Genomic DNA, 19810 nt, shown 5'->3' with positions numbered 1-19810 from the left:
AATGTTAAGATAATGAGTCAAGTTTCAGATAAGGAACTGTCGAGAACTCTCAGATAAAAGACAAATAATGGTTTTAGTTCTCAGGAAAAAATATTGAGTTAATTTTTTGTCTCAGTGGTTTACGAAGTACTAAACTATGTCTGCAGTTTGATCTAAATAAATCTGACTTATACTTAACAATTACCATTTAAACTTATTAATAACAAGTTAGACTACTAGAAAATACATGTGTATATATATATTTGTAGCACCTGTTAAATATATCAATAGGCCGGGCATGGTGGCTCACGCCTGTAATCCCAGCACTTTGGGAGGCTGAGGCGGGTGCATCACGAGCCAGGAGTTTGAGACCAGCCTGACCAACATGGTGAAGCCCCGTCTCTACTAAAAAAAAATTAGCCAGGCGTGGTGGCGCGTGCCTGTAATCCCAGCTACTCAGGAGGCTGAGACAGGAGAATCACTTGAATCCGGGAGGCAGAGGTTGCAGTGAGCTGAGAACGCACCACTGCACTCCAGCCTGGGTGACAGAGCGAGACTCCATCTCAAAAAAAAAAAAAAATTATTATTATCTATATAATAATTATATAGATAATTGTAATATATACAATTATCTATATGATACATATATAATTATTACATATGTAATTATTATTTTTAATATATAATAATTATATATTATTTTATATATAATTATTATATATTTTATATATATACTCCATGGCACTACATTCCTATTATTTGGATTGATTAAAGTTTATTGTGTATCCATTTGTTTTATGGTATTAAGTGTTTTTTTTTTTCCTTAGGACACAGTCTCTGGTTATTTTTGTAAGTGTGACTCAGGTTGGACAGGTGTCAACTGTACAGAAAACATCAATGAGTGTTTGAGCAACCCCTGTTTGAATGGAGGAACTTGTGTTGATGGCATTAATTCTTTCAGTTGTGAATGCACACGTCTCTGGACTGGAGCTCTCTGTCAGCTTCCCCAGCAAGGTACAGTCAGCATTTCTTATGCCACGGATGCTCACAGCATAGCAGCAGCATCCTTTAGTGAGTCCCTCAGCAGATTCCTCTGCTGAACCCACTTTCTTGTCCAGTTGCTCAGATACTGAGAACTAAGTCTTTCCTTGCAGAAATGGTATAAAATTCACATGGTAAATATTTATAAATCTCACTGTAAGAACTTTTCTTCCAAAGAATAATTACGTTAGTATTTGCCATTTTCACTATGTCCTTTTTGAATATAAAACATGCTAAGGTATTGTCTTTTATGGTTTTCTAAAGGGAAGTTTTCTGAGGAGCAGCCACTTAATTTCCCTAGAGTACTGCATTGAGTCAAGTCCCTCTCCCTTTCCAGGATACACAGTGGCTTCCCGCTGCCTGTTAAACAGAGACTGGAATTATTTTTCAATGATCTTCTATAACCAAGTCTCACTTGATCCATCTAACCTTTTTTTTCACTAGTTCCCTAGAAATACCTTCATTCAAGCAAGTTTTCTTTCGTCACCAGACTCCGTGTGCCACCATGAGTATTTTCCACTGTGTTCATTTACTTAGAATGTTTCTCCTGATTAACCTCCTCACACGTCTTCCTTGTTTCTCATCCAGATGTGTCTGTCCCTCAGGAGCACTTCCCCCTCAACTTCCTCCATAAAGTCGCTTTTGACTCTTCTGCCCCTCACTTAAACTCCTGATTTGGAATCAACACATTTATTGAGAGGTTGTTATATGTTTAGGACAACAGTAGACCCTATGGAAAAATATGAAAGCGTAAAATACTGTCTCCACTTATGAACTGCTCACCTTGCAGTTGAGGAGACAAGACCAACCCCAATGGGAGAACAGATACAAGAGTTACAGATATGAGCTATGTTGTGTGGGGTGAAATTGGGTGTCACAGGGACATGGAGAATGGGAATCAGTGAAAACATAAGACATGGCAGTTCATGGAGCAGGTGATGAGGCATCAGCTGAGCTTTGAACAAGAGGTGGGATTTCTATGGAAGTTGACAGAAAAAGGGGACAGAGGAGAGGGAATGGCAGGGCTTTTGTCTCCAACCTTCATTACTTAAATTTCCTCTAAGTTTATCAGCAGCAGGGTTACAGTTGCCCAACCTCTTCCTTCTAGGAACCTCTGAAAAGCACAGTTCATCTTTTCCTTTGCAGTTTGTGGAGAGTCCCTCTCAGGAATAAATGGAAGCTTCAGCTACAGGAGCCCAGATGTTGGTTATGTTCATGATGTTAACTGCTTCTGGGTTATCAAAACTGAAATGGGAAAGGTAAATGTAGTACTCTTGCCCAAATGCATACTATATATGTATATATAAATATGGAGTATTTGTATATTACATAAAATACATGCAATGATAATTCAACTATCATATATTGAGTGCTTACTAAGTATGGAGTGCCAGGATTTTGGCTAGACATATACCTACCTTTCTATAACCTTACATTAATTGTTTGAAATAAGTCACAGGGGCGCGGTGGCTGTTGCCTGTAATCCCAGCACTTTGAGAGGCTGAGGTGGATGGATCACCTAAGGTCAGGAGTTCCAGACCAGCCTGGGCAATATGGCGAAACCCTGTCTCTACTAAAAATAAAAATAAAAATAAAATTAGCCAGACATAGTGGCACATTCCTGTAATCCAAGCTACTTGGGAGGCTGAGGCAGGAGAATTGCTTGAATCCAGGAGGTGGAGTTTGTAGTGAGCGGAGATAGTGCCACTGTACTCCAGCCTGGCCAACAGAGTGAGACTCCGTCTCACAAAAAAAAAAAATAAAAATAACAAGGCCAGCCCTGGTGGCTCACACCTGTGATCCTAGCACTTTACGAGGCCGAGGCGGGCGGATTGCCTGAGATCAGGAATTCAAGACCAGCCTGGCCAACATGGTGAAACTCTGGCTCCACTAAAATGATAAAAATTAGCCAGGTGTGGTGAGGGGTGCCTTAAATCTCAGCTACTCGGGAGGCTGAGGCAGGAGAATCACTCGAGCTCAGGAGGCAGAGGTTCCAGTGAGCTGAGATTGCGCCACTGCACTCCAGCCTGGGTGACAGAGCAAGACTCCATCTCAAAAATAAATAAATAAGTAAATAAATGAGTAAATAAATAAGACGATCCTCCTTTTATAGATGAAATAATGAAAAGTAGGTGAAGCTAAACATTTTTTGTTAACACTTCTTAGCTTGCAATTGTAATAGTTGAATTTCAAAGTCAAGTTTGTCTGGTTCCAAAGTCCATGCTTTCTCCAGTATGAATGATTCTCTGCACTGGTTGACTGATTGCAAGCCACTAGTTAATTTGTAAAATCATGTTGTTACTGAGACAGTATTTTAGAAGATGGTCGCTCAGTATTATGTTGATTATCATGCAAAAATTGCCACTGATATTAAGATAGTTTTCTTATCAAATGTCTTCGCTCTGCCATGTTCTAAGCTAAGTGCTTCATACACATTACAGCATTCCATTTTTAACTCTCATAACCCTGAAGGATAGAAATTATTATCTTCATTTTGCACATGAGGAAACACAGCCTAGTGCCATTGAGAAGTGTGTCCAGGTGCATGTGGTTGGAAAGTGGCGTGCAATGACTCAGACACAGGCCAGTCCCCTCCACAGCCTGTCCCTCTGAGCTGCTGTGTGAATGCTCTTCAAATTAAGATCCAAGTCCAAGGTTTTTAGTGCTCTTATACCTGACATTAATTACCCAGGCATTTCTAAATATTGTTTCTCAACCACCTCCTGGATTCATAAAAATAAAGTGGTATGTCTGAATAGATAAAATTTTCCCTTGAAATCCTATTAACTTTTTCCAGCAAACTATTACAGAGGGCATTGTACAAGGGTCAAAAAACATTTTTTTTCCCTTGAGGAGGGAGGACTATTTGGGACCTGGTAACCTCACACTAAAATAAACTCCAAAATAAATTTCCCAGTGGGTATGCTGTGTGAATTTCCTTCCTTCCATTTAGTTTTCATGAATTCTATTTCCTGGCATTGAAAACATTCTTTTGAAAAAAAATATTCTTAGGTGAGAAGCTTGTAATACTTTTATTACTAATTTGTAAGAAAATCATCTTGTTTTTTTCTTGATTATTGTGATTTTATATCTTCTCACTCATAATGGACATAATATGGTAGAAAATAGGTACAAATCAGGATAGTTCAATTAATGAAAATTTGAGTTCCAATTAAACTGTTTTAAGAAAGTCATGTAGTAATAGGTAACTGATCTTAAAATACCCTAGCACAGAATTTCAAAAATTCTTTATATTCTTTTTCATTAACTGAATATTGTTGTGATTTTAGGTTCTGGTGAAAATTAAATTCGACAGCCTTCTTTTGATTGTTTATCTCAAATGAGGTTGTCAGTACATTTTATAAGTTATATTACTATATTTGAAGTCTGTATTCTAATCCATTCGGATACATTTTTGTGTTTATTCTCTTCTACTTGTATGCTTAGAATTTTTCCTGTTACCTTCTTCTCATTCTCTACTCTTGGTATTACTCATCCTTTAATTATATCCAGTCCCTGAAGCCTTCCAGGCCTTGCTTGTCTACATCCCGCCTACTCTGCCCACACCTGAGCATGTCGGTCTGGGCTGGCATCAGAATCTTAGCCCCTCTGGAATCAACATCCCTGGCAGGCAGTGATGAACGTCTGTGTGTTTGATAGAGGCCACAGGTTATTCAGGGAATCAGGGTGTACATTCTTGTGAATGGTAATATTAGCCAGTTAAACTTAATTCAGGTAGATTTTCAAATCTCCAATTTATTTTACTGCTTTAGAAACAATGTCTGTTATACATTTGAAATACCTTGATGTGGTGGACTTGACACGTTTAATGAAATTGGGGTAAATCTATGTTATTAACATTAAGATTTTTTGATATATTTTGATATTAGTTGAAGTTTATTTTTATCAATATTTAGCACAAGTTGTTTAATATATAGATTGCCATATGTACTGGTGGATAATTAGGGAATGATAGATCTAGCTCTTGAAAGTGCCTCAGTATGAATGCTGCCTAGGAAGTGGGAGAAATACCTTAAAATTAACATGGAAGTAAAAGATAATATATGTGGCCTTTGTGTTTTTAGGTCCTGCGTATCACTTTCACTTTTTTCCGGTTAGAATCCATGGACAATTGTCCACACGAGTTTCTTCAGGTTTATGATGGAGATTCCTCCTCTGCTTTTCAACTTGGAAGATTTTGTGGCTCCAGCCTCCCTCACGAACTCCTCAGCAGTGACAATGCTCTTTATTTTCATCTCTATTCTGAACATTTAAGAAATGGGAGTGGCTTTACAGTAAGATGGGAAACCCAGCAACCAGGTATGTGTGAACCTGGAGAAAAAAACAAGCAAAATTTTGTGGTTATTAAGTTTTCTTAATCAGTGTTAGACTTTTGGATACATGAGATGTTTTGGGATCTGAAGATATATAATATTTTTAAAATTATTTTATTCATTTATTTATTTTGAGACAAGGTCTCACTCTGTTGCCCAGGCTGGAGTGTAGTGGCCTGATCACAGCTCACTGCAACCTCGACTTCACCTGCTCAAGTGATCCTCACACTTCAGCTTCCTGAGTAGCTGGGACTACAGGTGTGCACCACCACTCCAGGCTAATGTTTTGTGTGCTTTTTGTAGAGACGGAGTTTCTCTCTGTTTCCCAGGCTGGTCTCAAACTCCTGGGCTCAAGTGATCCATCTAATTTGGCCTCCCAAAGTGCTGGGATTGCAGGCATGAGCCGCTGTGACCAACCATAATTACTTTAAAATCAAATCAATCTAGAATGAATTAGAATTTATTTTGTGTCTAAAGACAACAAAATAAGCATGAAATAGAACGGATTAAAAAACATGAGTTTAAGTTGGTCTCTTATCAAATTACTGAACAGCCTTTTTATAAGCTCTACTAGTAGTTTACTGCAGAAATATTGAGGACATTATCCACCCCTTCATGTAGTATTCCTTCATCTTAATGATCACTCAGTAATTTTTTCTTTTTGTTATTATTTTGTTTTAATTATTCTATTTTCTTTTAAGTTTTTACTATGAAAGTTTTAAACAAATAAAAAGTAAAGAGATCATTATACCAAGCCCCCAATTCATTCATCAATACATCTGTGGATCAATTTCAGCATTTTCTCATCTTTTTTACTGGTGTTTTTATCTATCCTGATGCTACCTAGGCTTAACTTCTGAAGCTTGAAATCTGAGAGTGTAATTTCAACTTTGTTCTTTCAACAATGTTGGATATTGTGCATTTCCATATAAGTTTTTGAATCAACTTGTCAGTTTTCCCAAAGATTTTATGGGAATTACATTGAATCTATAATTAACTTTGGAAGAAATGACCTCTTAAAAATATTCAGCCTGCCAATGCATGAAAATAAACTATTTTTAAATTTAGTTCTCTTTTAATTTGTCCTGGCAATGTTTTATAGCTTTCAGTGTCCAAGTATTCCATATCTTTGGTAGATTTATTTATAGATATTTGATTTATTATGCTTAGTGAAATATTAATTTTCTAAAATTTAATTTTTCACTTGTTATGTAAAAATATGTATTTTTTAAATATTTGATTTTGATTCCATATACATTGTTAAATTCATTCATCATCTCTAATTATTTTTTGTAGATTCTTTTGGATTTTTTAAACATACACAATTACATCATCTGTGAATGAAGGATATTTTTCATCTTCCTTTCCAGTCTTTGTAACTATTATTTCTTTTCCTTGACTTACTGCCCTGGCTAGGACCTTCAATACCAAGCCAAATAAAAGTGGTAAAAAGGAAATCCTTGTCTTTTCCCCAGCTGCATGGGGAAATGCTCAATATTTCATTGTTGAATATGATGTTAGCTGTAAGTTTTCAAAGATAACTTTTATCAGATGAAGAGTGTCCTTTCCTGTGTCAACTACTATTGCTGTATAACAAATTTCCCACAAATTCAGTGTTGTAGAACATTAATCATTTGACTTTGTTTCTGATCCTGTGGGCCAGGAATTTGGAAAGAACCTAACATGACAGTTGCTACTTGAAATCTATTCAGCAGTTATAAGCAGGTGTCAGCTGGGACTGTAGCTGTCTAAAGGCTGGACTGGGCTGAATATCCAAGATGGCCTACTCCAATGGCTACCAATTGATGCTGGCTTTCAGTGGGAATTCAAGTAGGCTATGGACCTGTGTGCCTACATGTGGCTACTCTAAAAAGGTGGCCTTAGAGTAGTGAAACTTTTTTCGTGGCAATTGGCTTCTCTCAGAGCAAGCATTACAACAGAACCAGACAGGTGCTGCATGGGATTTTTTCAGCCTACGTTTGGAAGTCATTGTGTTATTTCTGCCATACTCAATGGGTTAAATTAGTCACAAGCTGACCCAAATTCAAGGGGAGGGGACATAGGCCCACTTCTAAGTGGGAGAGGTGTCAGAATTTATAAAGAATTTAAAAAAAACACACACCTTTTGTTCCTAGCTGCCAAGAGTTTTTAAAAATCATGAATGAATGTTGAAACATATAAAATACTTTTTCTGACTCTATTGTGGTGATCATATGTTTTTTTGTCCTCTATTCTGTAAATATAGTGAGTTAAATTGATTGATTTTGAATGGTAAATCAACTTTGCATTCATCAAATATTTTCCATTTGTTCATGGCAAGTTATGCTTTTTATGCATTGCTGGATTTTATTTGCTAATATATATTTTTAGGATTTTTATATCTGTATTTGGGAGATATTCTTTTGTAATTTTGTCAAGTTACAGGTAATGTCAATCTTTTAAAATTAATAGAAAAATGTCCTCTCTTTTTATATTCTCTGGAAGAATTTGTGTAAGATTGACAATATTTCTTAAGTGTTTGAAATAATTTACCATAAAGTTAATTGAGCCTGCAGGCTTCCTTGTGAGAAGGCTTTAAATTATGATTCAGTGTATTTAATATAGATCTATTCAGACTTTACATTTCTTCTTTTTTCAGTTTTGGTAATTTTTTACTCAAGAAACTCATCTGTACTTTCAGAATATTTTCTTACTATGTTTTAGTGTTCGTAGGCTCTGTAGTGATGTCTCTTTTCATTCCTGATATTGATAATTTATGTTATCTTTTTTACCTTGATAAGTCTTACTAAGGGTTTGTTAGTTTTACTAACGTCTTCAAAATTCCAACTATTGGCTCCGTTAATGTTTTCTGTTGATTTTTATTTCGTTGATTTACCTCATGGTTTTATCATTTTCTTCCCTTGTGTTATTTTGCACTTAATGTACTGTTAACTTTAAAAATTTTTCCTAGCTTCTTGACTTGGGAGCATTGACAAATGAGTTTGAACTTTTTAGAATTTCTAATGTATGCACTAAAACTAATGCATTTTCCTTGGAGAAGTTTTATTTGCATGCCACAGGTTTTAATATGTATGTTTTCATTAGCATTCAGCTGAAAGTATTTTGTCATTTTTATTTTGAATTCTCTGTGACCATAGGTTTTATTAAAATTATACTGTTTATTTACTGATGTGATCACTAATCATGCAGTATATTATTTCAATCTTTAACATTCATTGAGATTTACTTTATAGACTAAAGTTTATTTTGGTGCATTTATTGTATGGACAGGAAAGAATGTATATTCTGTAATGGTTAGATGTAGTCCTCTACCTATATTAACTTAGTCAAGTTGGTAAATAGTGTTTTTCAAATATTAAATTTATTTACTGATTTAAAAAAATATTTGCTTTATTACTTAGTGAGAAAGTTATAGTAAAATCTCAAACTGTGATTCTAGATTTGCCACCTTTTTGTTCTGAAACTTTTGCTTTATATATTTTCTTATATTATTTTTATTTTCTTTTCCCGATATTTCAAGTGTTCATGTTTTTCTAGCTTTATTGGAGCTTAATTGACAAATGAAAGTTATATATATTTAAGATGTACAATGTAATGTTTTGGTATTTTGATCTATGTATACTTGTGAAATGATTACCACAATCAAACTAACTAATATATCTATCATACATAGTTACCATTTTAGTCAATATGGTGAAAGTATTTAAGATCTACTCTCAGTAATTTTCAAGTGTATAATACAATATTGTTAATGATAGTCACCATGCTGTACATTAGATCTCCAGAAGCCATTCATTCCAGAGAACATAAACGTTTTACCCTTTGACCAACATTTCCCTATTGCCCCCACCTCTCAGCTCCTGGCCACCACCATTCTACTTTCTGCTTCTATGAGTTTAACTTTTTTTAGATTTCACATATAAGCGACAGCATGTAGTATTTGTCCTCCTATGTCTGGCTTATTTCACTTAGCATGTCTCCCTGTTTCATCCATGTTGTCACAAATGACAGGATTTCCTTTTCTTTTTAAGGATAAATAATATCCCATTTATGTCTGTGTGTGTGTTTGTGTGTATTTATATATTGCACATTTTCTTTATCCATTTACCTGTTGATGAGCACTTAGACTGATTCCATATCTTGTCTATGGTGAATAATGCTGCAATGAACATGAAAGTGCAGATAGCTCTTCCAGATATTTATTTAATTTTCTGTGGATATATAACCAGAAGTGAGATTGCTGAATCATGTGGTAGCTCTGTGCTTAATTTTTTGAGGAACCTCCATATTGTTTTAAATATGGCTGTACGAGTATACTTTCCACAAGGGTTCCCTTTTCTCCACATCTCATCAATACTTGTTTTCTTTTATCTTCTCGATAATGGCCATTCTAACAAGTATGAGGTGGCATCTTATTGTGGTTTTGATTTGCATTTCCCTGATGATTAGTGATGTTGAGCATTTTCTCATATATTTGTTGGCCATTTGTATGTTTTCTATTGAGAAATGTCTATTTGGATCCTTTGCCCATTTTTAAGATTGGGTTAGTTTGTTTTGTTGATATTGAGTTGAGTTTTTTATATATTTCAGTTGTGCTTTTGTGGTCATATCCAAAAAAATCACTACTCAGACTAATGTCATAGGGCTTTTCCTGTATGTTTTCCTGGATTAGTTCTTCAGTTTTAGGCCTTACGTTTAAGTCTTTAATTTTGAGTTGACTTTGTATGTGGTGTGGGATAAGGGTTCAGTTTCATTTTTCTACAAATGGATATCCAGTTTTCTCAGCACCATTTATTATAGACTATCCTTTACATGTTGTGTGTTCTTGCCATGTTTGTCAAAAATCAATTCAGCATAATGTATGGACTTATTTCTGGGCTCTCTGTTCTGTTCTTATCTGTTTTTAATGCCAATACCATACTGTTTTGATTACTACAGTTTTGTAATATATTTTAAAATCAGGTAGTGTATTTTTATTTCAAATATACTTTTAAATCAGGATGCCTCCAGCTTTCTTCTTTTTGCTCAAGATTGCTTTAGCTATTTGGGGGTCTTTTGTTGTTTCATATGAATTATAGGATTATTTTTCTATTTTGTGAAAAATACCATTGGAATTCTGTTAGAGATAGCATTGAATCTGTAGACTGCTTTGCATAGTATGGACATTTTAACACTATTCTTTCAATTTGTGAACACCAAATATTTTCTTTTTTTCATTAATGTGGTATAGTTTTCAAAATACAGATATTTCACTTTCTTGGTTAAATTCATTCCTAAGTATTTAACTTTTTGACACTATTGTAAACGGGATTTTCTTCTTAATTTCCTTTTTGTATAGTTAGTTGTTAATGTATAGAAATGCAACTAATTTTATATGTTGATTTTATATCCTGTAACTTTACTGAATTAGTTTGTTCATTTATTAGTTCTAAAAGTATTTTGTTGGAGTCTTTAGGGTATTCTATGTATGAAAGATCATGCCATTTGCAAACAGACCATTTTACATTCTAATGGGATCATTTTTCTTCAGCCTGAAGAACACATTTTAATATTTCTCACAGAGCATGTCTGTTGAAGTCAGATTCCCTCAGCTTTTGTTTAAGAATGCATTTTTCATCTTAATTTTTGAAGGATATTATTACACATAGAATTTTAGGTTGGCCATTTCCTATTAGCTCTCTAAGAATGCCACATCAGTGTCTTGTGACTTCCATAATTTTTTGGGGGAGAGGAACCTCAGCAGTAATTCTTGTTGTTCTCCTGAAGATAATGTGTCTTTTTCTCCCCTCTCACTGATTATTTTGTGTGTTTATATTTAATTTTTCACAACTTGATTATGACATATCTAGATCTGGTTTTCTCTGTGTTTGTCCTGCTTGAGAGTCACTGAGAGTTTTGAATCTATAGGTTGCTTTCTTTTATACAATTTTGAAAAATTTCAGCCAATATTTTTTCAAATTTTTTTCTCTTCTCCTTCTCTTTCTCTTTCTTCTTCTTCTGAGACTCAAATTACACATATGCTGAAGGTTTTGACTGTTTCTAATAGTTTTTGTGGTTTTATATCCTTGCCTTCTTTTTTTGCTTTGATTCTATTTGGTTATTTTGTTTTGGAAAGTCTGTAAGTAGTGTTGAAATGTTCTTCAACTATTTTGTCAACCTTTTCCTCTAACTTTTATCATAGTTATTTTGGAGTCATTGTTTGGTAGCCTCAGTATCTGGAATGTTTCTGGCTTTGCTCAGATTGCCTGTTTTATTTATTATTATTATTTTTTTTTTTTTACTACTTCCTCACGGGCCTAGTCAGTTTTTATTGTGAGCAGGACATTATACGTGATATGTTGCAGGGGTTCTGGATTATATTATCTTCCTCTCAGAAGGGTTGGGTTTTGTTCTAGCAGGCACTTATGTTCCTGGCAGATCACTTTCATTCAATCAAGGCTTGAATTTACAGGGGACCTATTTCAAATTTTCCATGAATCCTGGTGGATTGCCATATTTCCTAGAACATGAATCTTACTCCTGTAGCATACTTTTCTCATGTTTCAATGTTTTTACAAAAGTATCTCCTTTCTGACTGAATGAGGCAACACATCCCTTCAGTATTTATTATGCAGTCTCTCTTCAATTCTTAGCAACCTTCCTCCCCCTGAAACTGTTCTCTGTTAGACCTGCCATCTTCTCTGTGCATTTCCAGCTTGCGAGTGAGCTAAGGACCCAAGGAAATGCCTGTACATTTTTGAGGTGCCATTTCCATGCAGGTGCTTTCCCTATAGTATGCAGCTCCAAAACCCCCAGATGCTTTGGTAGCCCTAAATCATCAGTTGTTTGTTTACCGTAGCAAGGGTGTTGCTGTCTCCTTGGCCTTCACTTCTTTGAATTCTTGAGTGTGTATGGGACATACTTCATATGCTTCTTTTTTCAGGGATTACAGTCCTTTGCTGTTTGTTCTCAATGCCCAAAAATGATAAAAACTAAAACAAACAAGCAATAATTCCTTACTATTATCAAACATTAATCATTGTTCATTTTTTCTTAAGTGAGAGCAAGTTTATTAAGAAAGTAAAGAAATAAAAGAATGGCTACTCCATAACCAAAGCAGTGGCATGGACTGCTTGACTAAGTATACTTACAGTTATTCTGTGATTATTTGCTAAACAAGGAGTGAATTATTCATCAGTTTTCTGGGTAAGAGGTGGGCAATTCCTGGAACTGAGGGTTCCTCTTCTTTTTAGACCATATGGGGTGACTTCCTGATGTTGCCATGGCATTTATAAACTGTAATGGCACTGGTAGGAGGGTCTTTTAGCATGCTAATGCACTATAATTAGCATATAGTGAGCAGTGAGGATGACCAGAGGTCACTTTCCTCACCATCTTGGTTTTGATGGTTTTTGACTGGCTTCTTTACTGCATCCTGTTTTATCAGCAAGGTCTTTGCGACCTATATCTTGTGCCGACCTCCTATCTCACCCCGTGACTATGAATACCTTAAACTCCTGGAAATGCACAGTAGGTCTCAGCCTTATTTTATCCAGCCCCTATTCAAGATGGAGTTGCTCTGGTTTGAATGCCTGTGGTTTATTACCCGACTCACTTTTACAAGGGGACCTTTAATCCCAAGGATTGTAGAGGGACGACGGTCCATTTTCTGTAACTCCTTCAGGATGAATAGGGGTGATGATATTCCTGCCTAACTGTTAGGGTCTCTTGTATTCAGGGTAGAGAGGAGCTTAGTCAGAAAGCGTCAGTATGATGAGGCCCGTTCACAACTCTGATAAAAGGTGATATCCACAGTCGGCCAATTGGTGCTGCAGTCTGTTTCCTATGGGTCAGGGTTTTCCTCCGTATCGTCCCTATGGGGTTTGCCAGGAAGATGTTACCAGAAAGGAGTCCTTATCTAGACCCCAAGGGAGGGTTCTTGGACCTTGCACAAGAAAGAATTTTGGGCGAGTCCACACAGTAAAGTGAAAGCAAGTTTATTAAGAAAGTAAAGGAATAAAGAATGGCTACTCCATAGGCAGAGCAGCCCATTGTTCAAATTTATTTGTGAAAGAAATGGGTTGTTTGTTCTGTAGATCATCCCACATCTTGGATTTTGCTGTTTATATTCTACATGCAATTTGTCATGTTGTTTGTAAACTGGTACTTATACCAAAAACTTTGGTTAAATCCAGGGGGTTTTATTTGGTAAAAATTAGTCTTTTCAGGAGATACATGAAATCTGCTTTTCTATTATGATGTTAACATTGGTCAGAGTGTTCTGATCTCCTCAGGTTGAACTTCCCATTAAAAGCCTCTTTTGTACTTTCTCTAATGGTTTTAGCATGCTTTAGGTTCATTATTTAGATGAGTTACTCATTGAGACCTACAACATGATAATAGTTTGATTTTATTATTTCTTCTTTATTTATTTGTTATTTGAAGTTCTTTAATGGAATAGAACTTACTCATATCAGCTATTTGATTGCTCTCATACAGAGATCATGTAGGAAAGGTAGGATAAATGCTTGATTTTCTCTCTTTTTCTTTTTTTAAAAAGTATTCAAATTAATAACTTGGTTCCTTAGCATTCTTCAAAATGGTCACTTATTCTATTTTATTTTGTTTTGTTTTTGATATCTGTACATTTATGTATTATATCACATTTGATGTGCTTTAATCAATTCTAGGCATTTAAAAATGTTTCATTTTTCCGTATTTTGTTTGTTACGTTTGTTAATAATTTGTTTTCAAAACTCTGGAAAATTTTCCAGTTAGTTTCTGAACTTCTTTAACCAAACTCCAGTTACCTTTGAAAGATTGTTTGTTTTCTGGTCAGAAAAGATGTTCTAGGCTCTTCCTGCACATTATTTACTCTCAGGACTGAAAACCCTAATTTCCCTAAAGAGCTCCGACTCTTTCTATGGGAAATGGTATTTAGATCTCACAATCTGGGTGTTACGGATGGCGGGGTGTGTCATCGTCCCTTGACCTTTCAGTGGACAGAATTAGAAAACACTTTCTTGTTGTTTTTAAAGAAAAAATACACTATGTATTCATAATGATCTCATACTATATTGGAATATTGAGATTACAGAGTTGCATTTTTTTTTTTTACTTTACATTTGTACCTCTTCTCTCATACAGTAAAAATCTTGGTTCCCAATGACATGAACATATTATTTATGTACTTAGTCCTACTGTACACATTTTCAAAATAACAATACTAATATTATTACTAATAGTGTGATAACTGGAAACCATTTAAGATTTCTTTGCTCTTTTTTGTGTATTTAAAATATGTTTTGCTTGAGTGGTATAGTCAAATTACAGTGTTTAAGGTCCCTTGGAATATTTCTACCTCTATGGCTGTCAGCTCAATGCAATTATTTCATCAGTTTCACTTCAGTTGTGATTTTAAAGATTTTTTTCATTTTTCTCAAATTTTGCTTTATAATTATGTAAAATATATTTATAGTTCCAAAGCCAAATCAATGGGCGTGGTAGATTAAGAGAGGTCTAGCTTTTTTTTTCCTGTCCCTTCCACTCTGTTCTTTCTCCCCCATTAGAGAACAGTTTTTATTAGTTTTTGATTTATCCTTCTATTTAAAAATTAAGCAAATGATCTCATATAATTGTATTTTCCTCTGTCTTACATAAAAGGGAGCATAATATACACACTGTTCTATAGTTTGCTTTTTTTCACTTCATATATCCTGGAGATTACTCCATAATCAGAGCGTAGTATGCCACTATGTGATGTCTCATTTTCTGTTCAATCAATACTCTATTGACGGACATTTGGCTTGTTTCCAGTCCTTTGGCCATTTTCTTTTTAGTCTTTTATTTTTTATTTTTGAGACAGGGTGAGATCATGGCTCACAGCAGCCTCAACCTCCCAGGCTCAAGTGATCCTCCTGCCTCAGTCTCCCCAATAGTGGGACTACAGACACACACCACCATACCCAGCTAATTTTTATTTTTTTATTTTTTGTAGTGATGGGGTCTCCCCATGTTGCCCAGGCTGTTCTTAAACTGGGCTCAAATGATATTCCTGCCTCGGCCTCCCAAAGTGCTGGGACTACAAGCATGAGACACCACACTCGGTCTTGTTTCCAATCTTTTGGAATTCCAAATGTTACTGCAACAAAATACCTTATTCACTTGTCATATTGTACTTTTGCCAATGTACCTTTGGGATATCTTTCCAAAGGTAGTATTGTTTGGTCAAAAAAAAAATGAAATGCATACGTTTTTGTGAGGTATTGCTATATTGTCTTAGGTAGCGATTGTACCATCTTGCATTCTCTAGCAATGTGTGAGAATGCCTATGTCCCCACAGCCTCCCCAATAATTTGTTTTCAAAAATCTGGATTTTTAACATTCTGAGGGGTAAGAAATGGCATCTCAGTGAAGGTTTTATTTGCACCTTCTTTGTGATGAGTGAGGTTGAACATCCTTTCATATGTTTAAGTGACATCTGAACTTTTTTCAGTGTACTCTACTCATGTCTCTATTCTTTTTAGAAGTTCTGTATATTTTAGGATAATAACTCTTTGTTGCATATTGCATTTTTTCTTATTTTGTCATTAATCTTTTACTTTGCTTATGGTATTTTCTGCATTTAAAACTGGTAACTTTTAAAGTATTACACCGGGGAATTGCCTCTTTTTCTGAGGAACTGAGATGTTTTCTCAGTAGGAACAATGAGACTCATGGAACTAATTTGTTTCATTTTTTACTTTGGCAGCAAAATTTTTATTTGAACAACCTGTATAGCTATGTAAATTTCATATCTTACACATCTAAAATGTTACCTATCTCACTTATTTCTAATGTCTGTATTACTACAGTCTAGATTTTTATTATTTAGTGTTTCTATCAATTGATTTACAGTAGCATTTCTCATAGAAATCTAAGCCACTATAGAGTCTTTGTTAAGTAAATGTGGGTATTAATGAAGAACAGGTTTTTCCAGTCACTGGTCAGCAACTTAAGGGGGCTGGTGTGGTATAATGAGGATGGTAGTGGGGTCAGCATCAGAAAGCCTAGCTCAGTCCCTCACTTGCTCCATTCTTGGAACAGTGGCTGGATCACTACAGACATTTGAATTTTTTCATTTATAAAATGAATGTTTTAACTATATGATAGTATTAAGAAACTTTCTCAAATGAAAATTATGTAGTGCTTAACCATTTTAATATGCAAAGTGATCTGGGTTGCTGAAACACATAGAGGTTGGCAGAAGTTCTGGAATTCTTTACAACTTCACATACAGAAATTAATATCCTCAAAGTGAAAAAGATAACTCTACAATCCTGGTATTCATCCCTCAGATGGTTCAGCCCTGTTTAAATTGTGTCAGCATGTGATGGCTCACAAGCACAGAGCTTGACACGTGGGTGATTCATTTATTTATCAATTGATACTTCTAGACTTGTAACTTTATAAAACTGGAAAATGTAAGTCTTGTTTAATTTATGAGGGTGTCTAAAACTGCTCATAGTTATTTAAACAAAGTTTGGCTTCTTACGCCAAGGGCTCTGATCATTCTCCATAAATTATAACATCTATACAAATGTAACATTATTTTCCCTCTTATTTTAGAGTGTGGAGGTATACTGACTGGTCCTTACGGTTCTATTAAGTCTCCGGGGTATCCTGGAAACTACCCCCCAGGAAGAGATTGTGTCTGGATTGTTGTAACTAGTCCTGACCTCCTGGTAACATTTACTTTTGGGACCTTGAGCCTCGAGCACCATGATGACTGCAACAAAGATTACCTTGAGGTAAATAATTATATTTAGATAGAACATATCACAATATGATTAGGACTCAGGGCACTATGGTCTAGCCATGCCCATGGATGACCCCAAAAATATTAGCGGTAGTTAGGTGTGTTTCTTAATAGTCAGTCAATATATAACTCTTGCAAAGTCTCTATTTTTAATTGTGCCTGTTTGTTGCTTCTTCTTCTGGGTTCCATTTGAATCTGGGAAACAGATTACCTTGCCCTGCTATGGTGTTACCTGGAAGCCCACACCCCTGCCATGAGAATGCAGAATTTATGAAAAAAACACTCAGTAATAGCCATCTCCTTCAATGCAGACTCAAACCTTCAGTTGTCTGTGGTAAACTGGCAAGGTCTTTCACAACTTAACTGTAGTATTCCATGAAGAGGCCGGGCGTGGTGGCTCAATCCTGAAATCCCAGCACTTTGGGAGGCCAAGGTGGGCAGATCACTTGAGGTTAGGAGTTGGAGACAGCCTGGCCAACGTGGTGAAAAACCATCTCTATTAAAAATACAAAAACTAGCTGGGCAAGGTGGCGGGTGCCTGTAACCCCAGCTACTTGTGAGTCTGAGGCAGGAGAATCGTTTGGACCCGGGAGGCGGAGGTTGCAGTGAGCTGAGATCGTGCCACTGCACTCCAGCCTGGGTGACAGAGTGGGGCTCTGTCTAAAAAAAAAAATGAAAAAGAATAATAATAGTGATTGTGTTGAGCTGGGTTAGGTTCCTGGAATAAATTAATCATTATTACTGAGAGGAGAGGTATCAGCCGAAGCTCCTTCTGCCTACCCATTAGTAAAAGATTAAAATATGGAGAAGGAGAAAAGGCTCTTATATTCAAATGCCATTTGTACGTAGGTGCATCAAAAAGTGTTGCTCTTCATTTGTAGACTGACAAGATAATGAAGAAGATTGAGTTCCTAGGTTGTCCTGTATTTTTTATCACCATAAATCTCAGCCTCTTGCAGTAGTGCTAAAAAGACAATATGCATTTCCAAGTCCATTAGAGAGGAATGGAGTTCAATGGAATTATTCATAAAGGATAGAAGGATGTGGTGTCAAAAAGGGGCTCCGCAAGTAAAAGTCATTAGTAATTCAGCAATAATGGATTTGAAACCTTTGGGAATGACTGGAAGATCTGTCTCTCTCTGGAAAATTTCTGCAAAATGGTCATTTAAATGTTGACAGAAAAGTGAGTTAACTTGAAATTAATTTTCAATAAATTCTATCAAGTTAAAATTAGAGGCTTTAAAAAATTCCTACACATTCATTTCTGGAGACCATATGATAGAAAATGTCAACCACTCTGACAATATTGAAATGTCTCTCATTTCTCTTTAAACTACAGTATTTCAGAGAACCAGTTCAATATTAGAATAAAGTAATGCTGCCATATAACTTTGATCCCAGTAAGAAAAGTAATTTGAATAGACAAAATTGACCATATTAAAATATTCTTTAGTTCATTGACTCCTCGGTGGTCTATATAGTATAGAATTTGCAATTACAACAGAATTATAGAGAGATTGACATGATTACATAATAGATTAAAAACCAACAATTAAAAAAGGATTTCTAAGGTCACATCATTATCATTGTAGTACTTACTTACTATCGAAGTTGCATTTTTAAATTCACTAACCTGTCTTTATGTTGTGTCTAATCTGATGGCACTTCCTCTCTACCTCTGATCCTTCTGAAAACCTGGACCGAGTTATGAATCAATTGGCATCAATAATGTTCCTTCTTCTGTTTTCTTTGCTCATATTCATTTTCTTCTAGATCACTAAGAATTATAATGAAAAAAAATCAAAGGGGGAAGATATTTGATTAGTTACATCATGAGAAAAATTCAAACTGTATGTCCAGCCTTGGAATTGAAATCCAGTCACAGGCCAGGTGTGGTGGCTCATGACTGTAATCCCAGCACTTTGGGAGGCTGAGACGGGCAGATCATGAGGTCAAGAGATCGAGACCATCCTGGCCAACACGGTGAAACCCCATCTCTACTAAAAATACAACAAATAGCTGGGCGTGGTGGCAGGTGCCTGTAGTCCCAGCTACTTGGGAGGCTAAGGCAGGAGAATTGCTTGAACCTGGGAGGTGGAGGTTGCAGTCAGCTGAGATCGTGCCACTGCACTCCAGCCTGGTGACAGAGCAAGACTCCATCTCAAAAAAAAAAAAAAAAAATTCAGACAGAGAGAAGGCATTGGGGTGATGGGAGAAGGAGACACCCTTTGTTGAACCTCAGCCGTGAGTTAGATTTGGATGTGATGGGGAAACTTCCTTGAGCGATCACTGTTAAATGACAGATTTTATGAAGTTAATATCCAAAGTGACCTAGTTTGTTAAAAATCTGACGACTTCGAGCTTAATGATGCATCCTTTTGTTTTAGATTCGAGATGGTCCTTTGTATCAGGACCCCCTTCTTGGGAGGTTCTGCACCACTTTCTCTGTCCCTCCGCTCCAGACTACTGGCCCCTTTGCCAGAATTCACTTCCATTCAGACTCCCAGATTAGTGACCAAGGCTTCCATATCACCTACTTAACATCACCTTGTAAGTAACCTACCAGTTGGGAGCTTGAGAGGGATTTGAAGGCCAATGCTATGCTTAAATCTGTTTTATATTTTAATGTGATTCAGAGGATGACTGACTGTCTTAGACCAAGAATATTTCTTTATAAATA

At 35.9% G+C, this 19810-nt stretch overlaps 1 protein-coding gene across 1 annotated transcript in view; it reads left to right on the top strand.

Moving 5' to 3' along the window:
* Positions 1–19810, top strand: part of CUBN (cubilin) — a 305495-nt gene that overhangs the window by 24213 nt on the left and 261472 nt on the right. Inside the window, exons 12-16 of the mRNA XM_055296673.2 lie at positions 807–993; positions 2167–2279; positions 5106–5340; positions 16941–17122; positions 19518–19680. Of these exons, the coding sequence (XP_055152648.2) occupies positions 807–993; positions 2167–2279; positions 5106–5340; positions 16941–17122; positions 19518–19680 (880 nt within the window). The remainder of the gene's footprint in view (positions 1–806; positions 994–2166; positions 2280–5105; positions 5341–16940; positions 17123–19517; positions 19681–19810) is intronic.

Source organism: Symphalangus syndactylus, chromosome 10 (genome assembly GCF_028878055.3).
Source record: "Symphalangus syndactylus isolate Jambi chromosome 10, NHGRI_mSymSyn1-v2.1_pri, whole genome shotgun sequence".
NCBI classification, from domain to species: Eukaryota; Metazoa; Chordata; class Mammalia; order Primates; family Hylobatidae; genus Symphalangus; species Symphalangus syndactylus.
The sequence above is the reverse complement of the archived record's forward strand: the minus strand, read 5'-3'. Positions and strand labels throughout refer to the sequence as shown.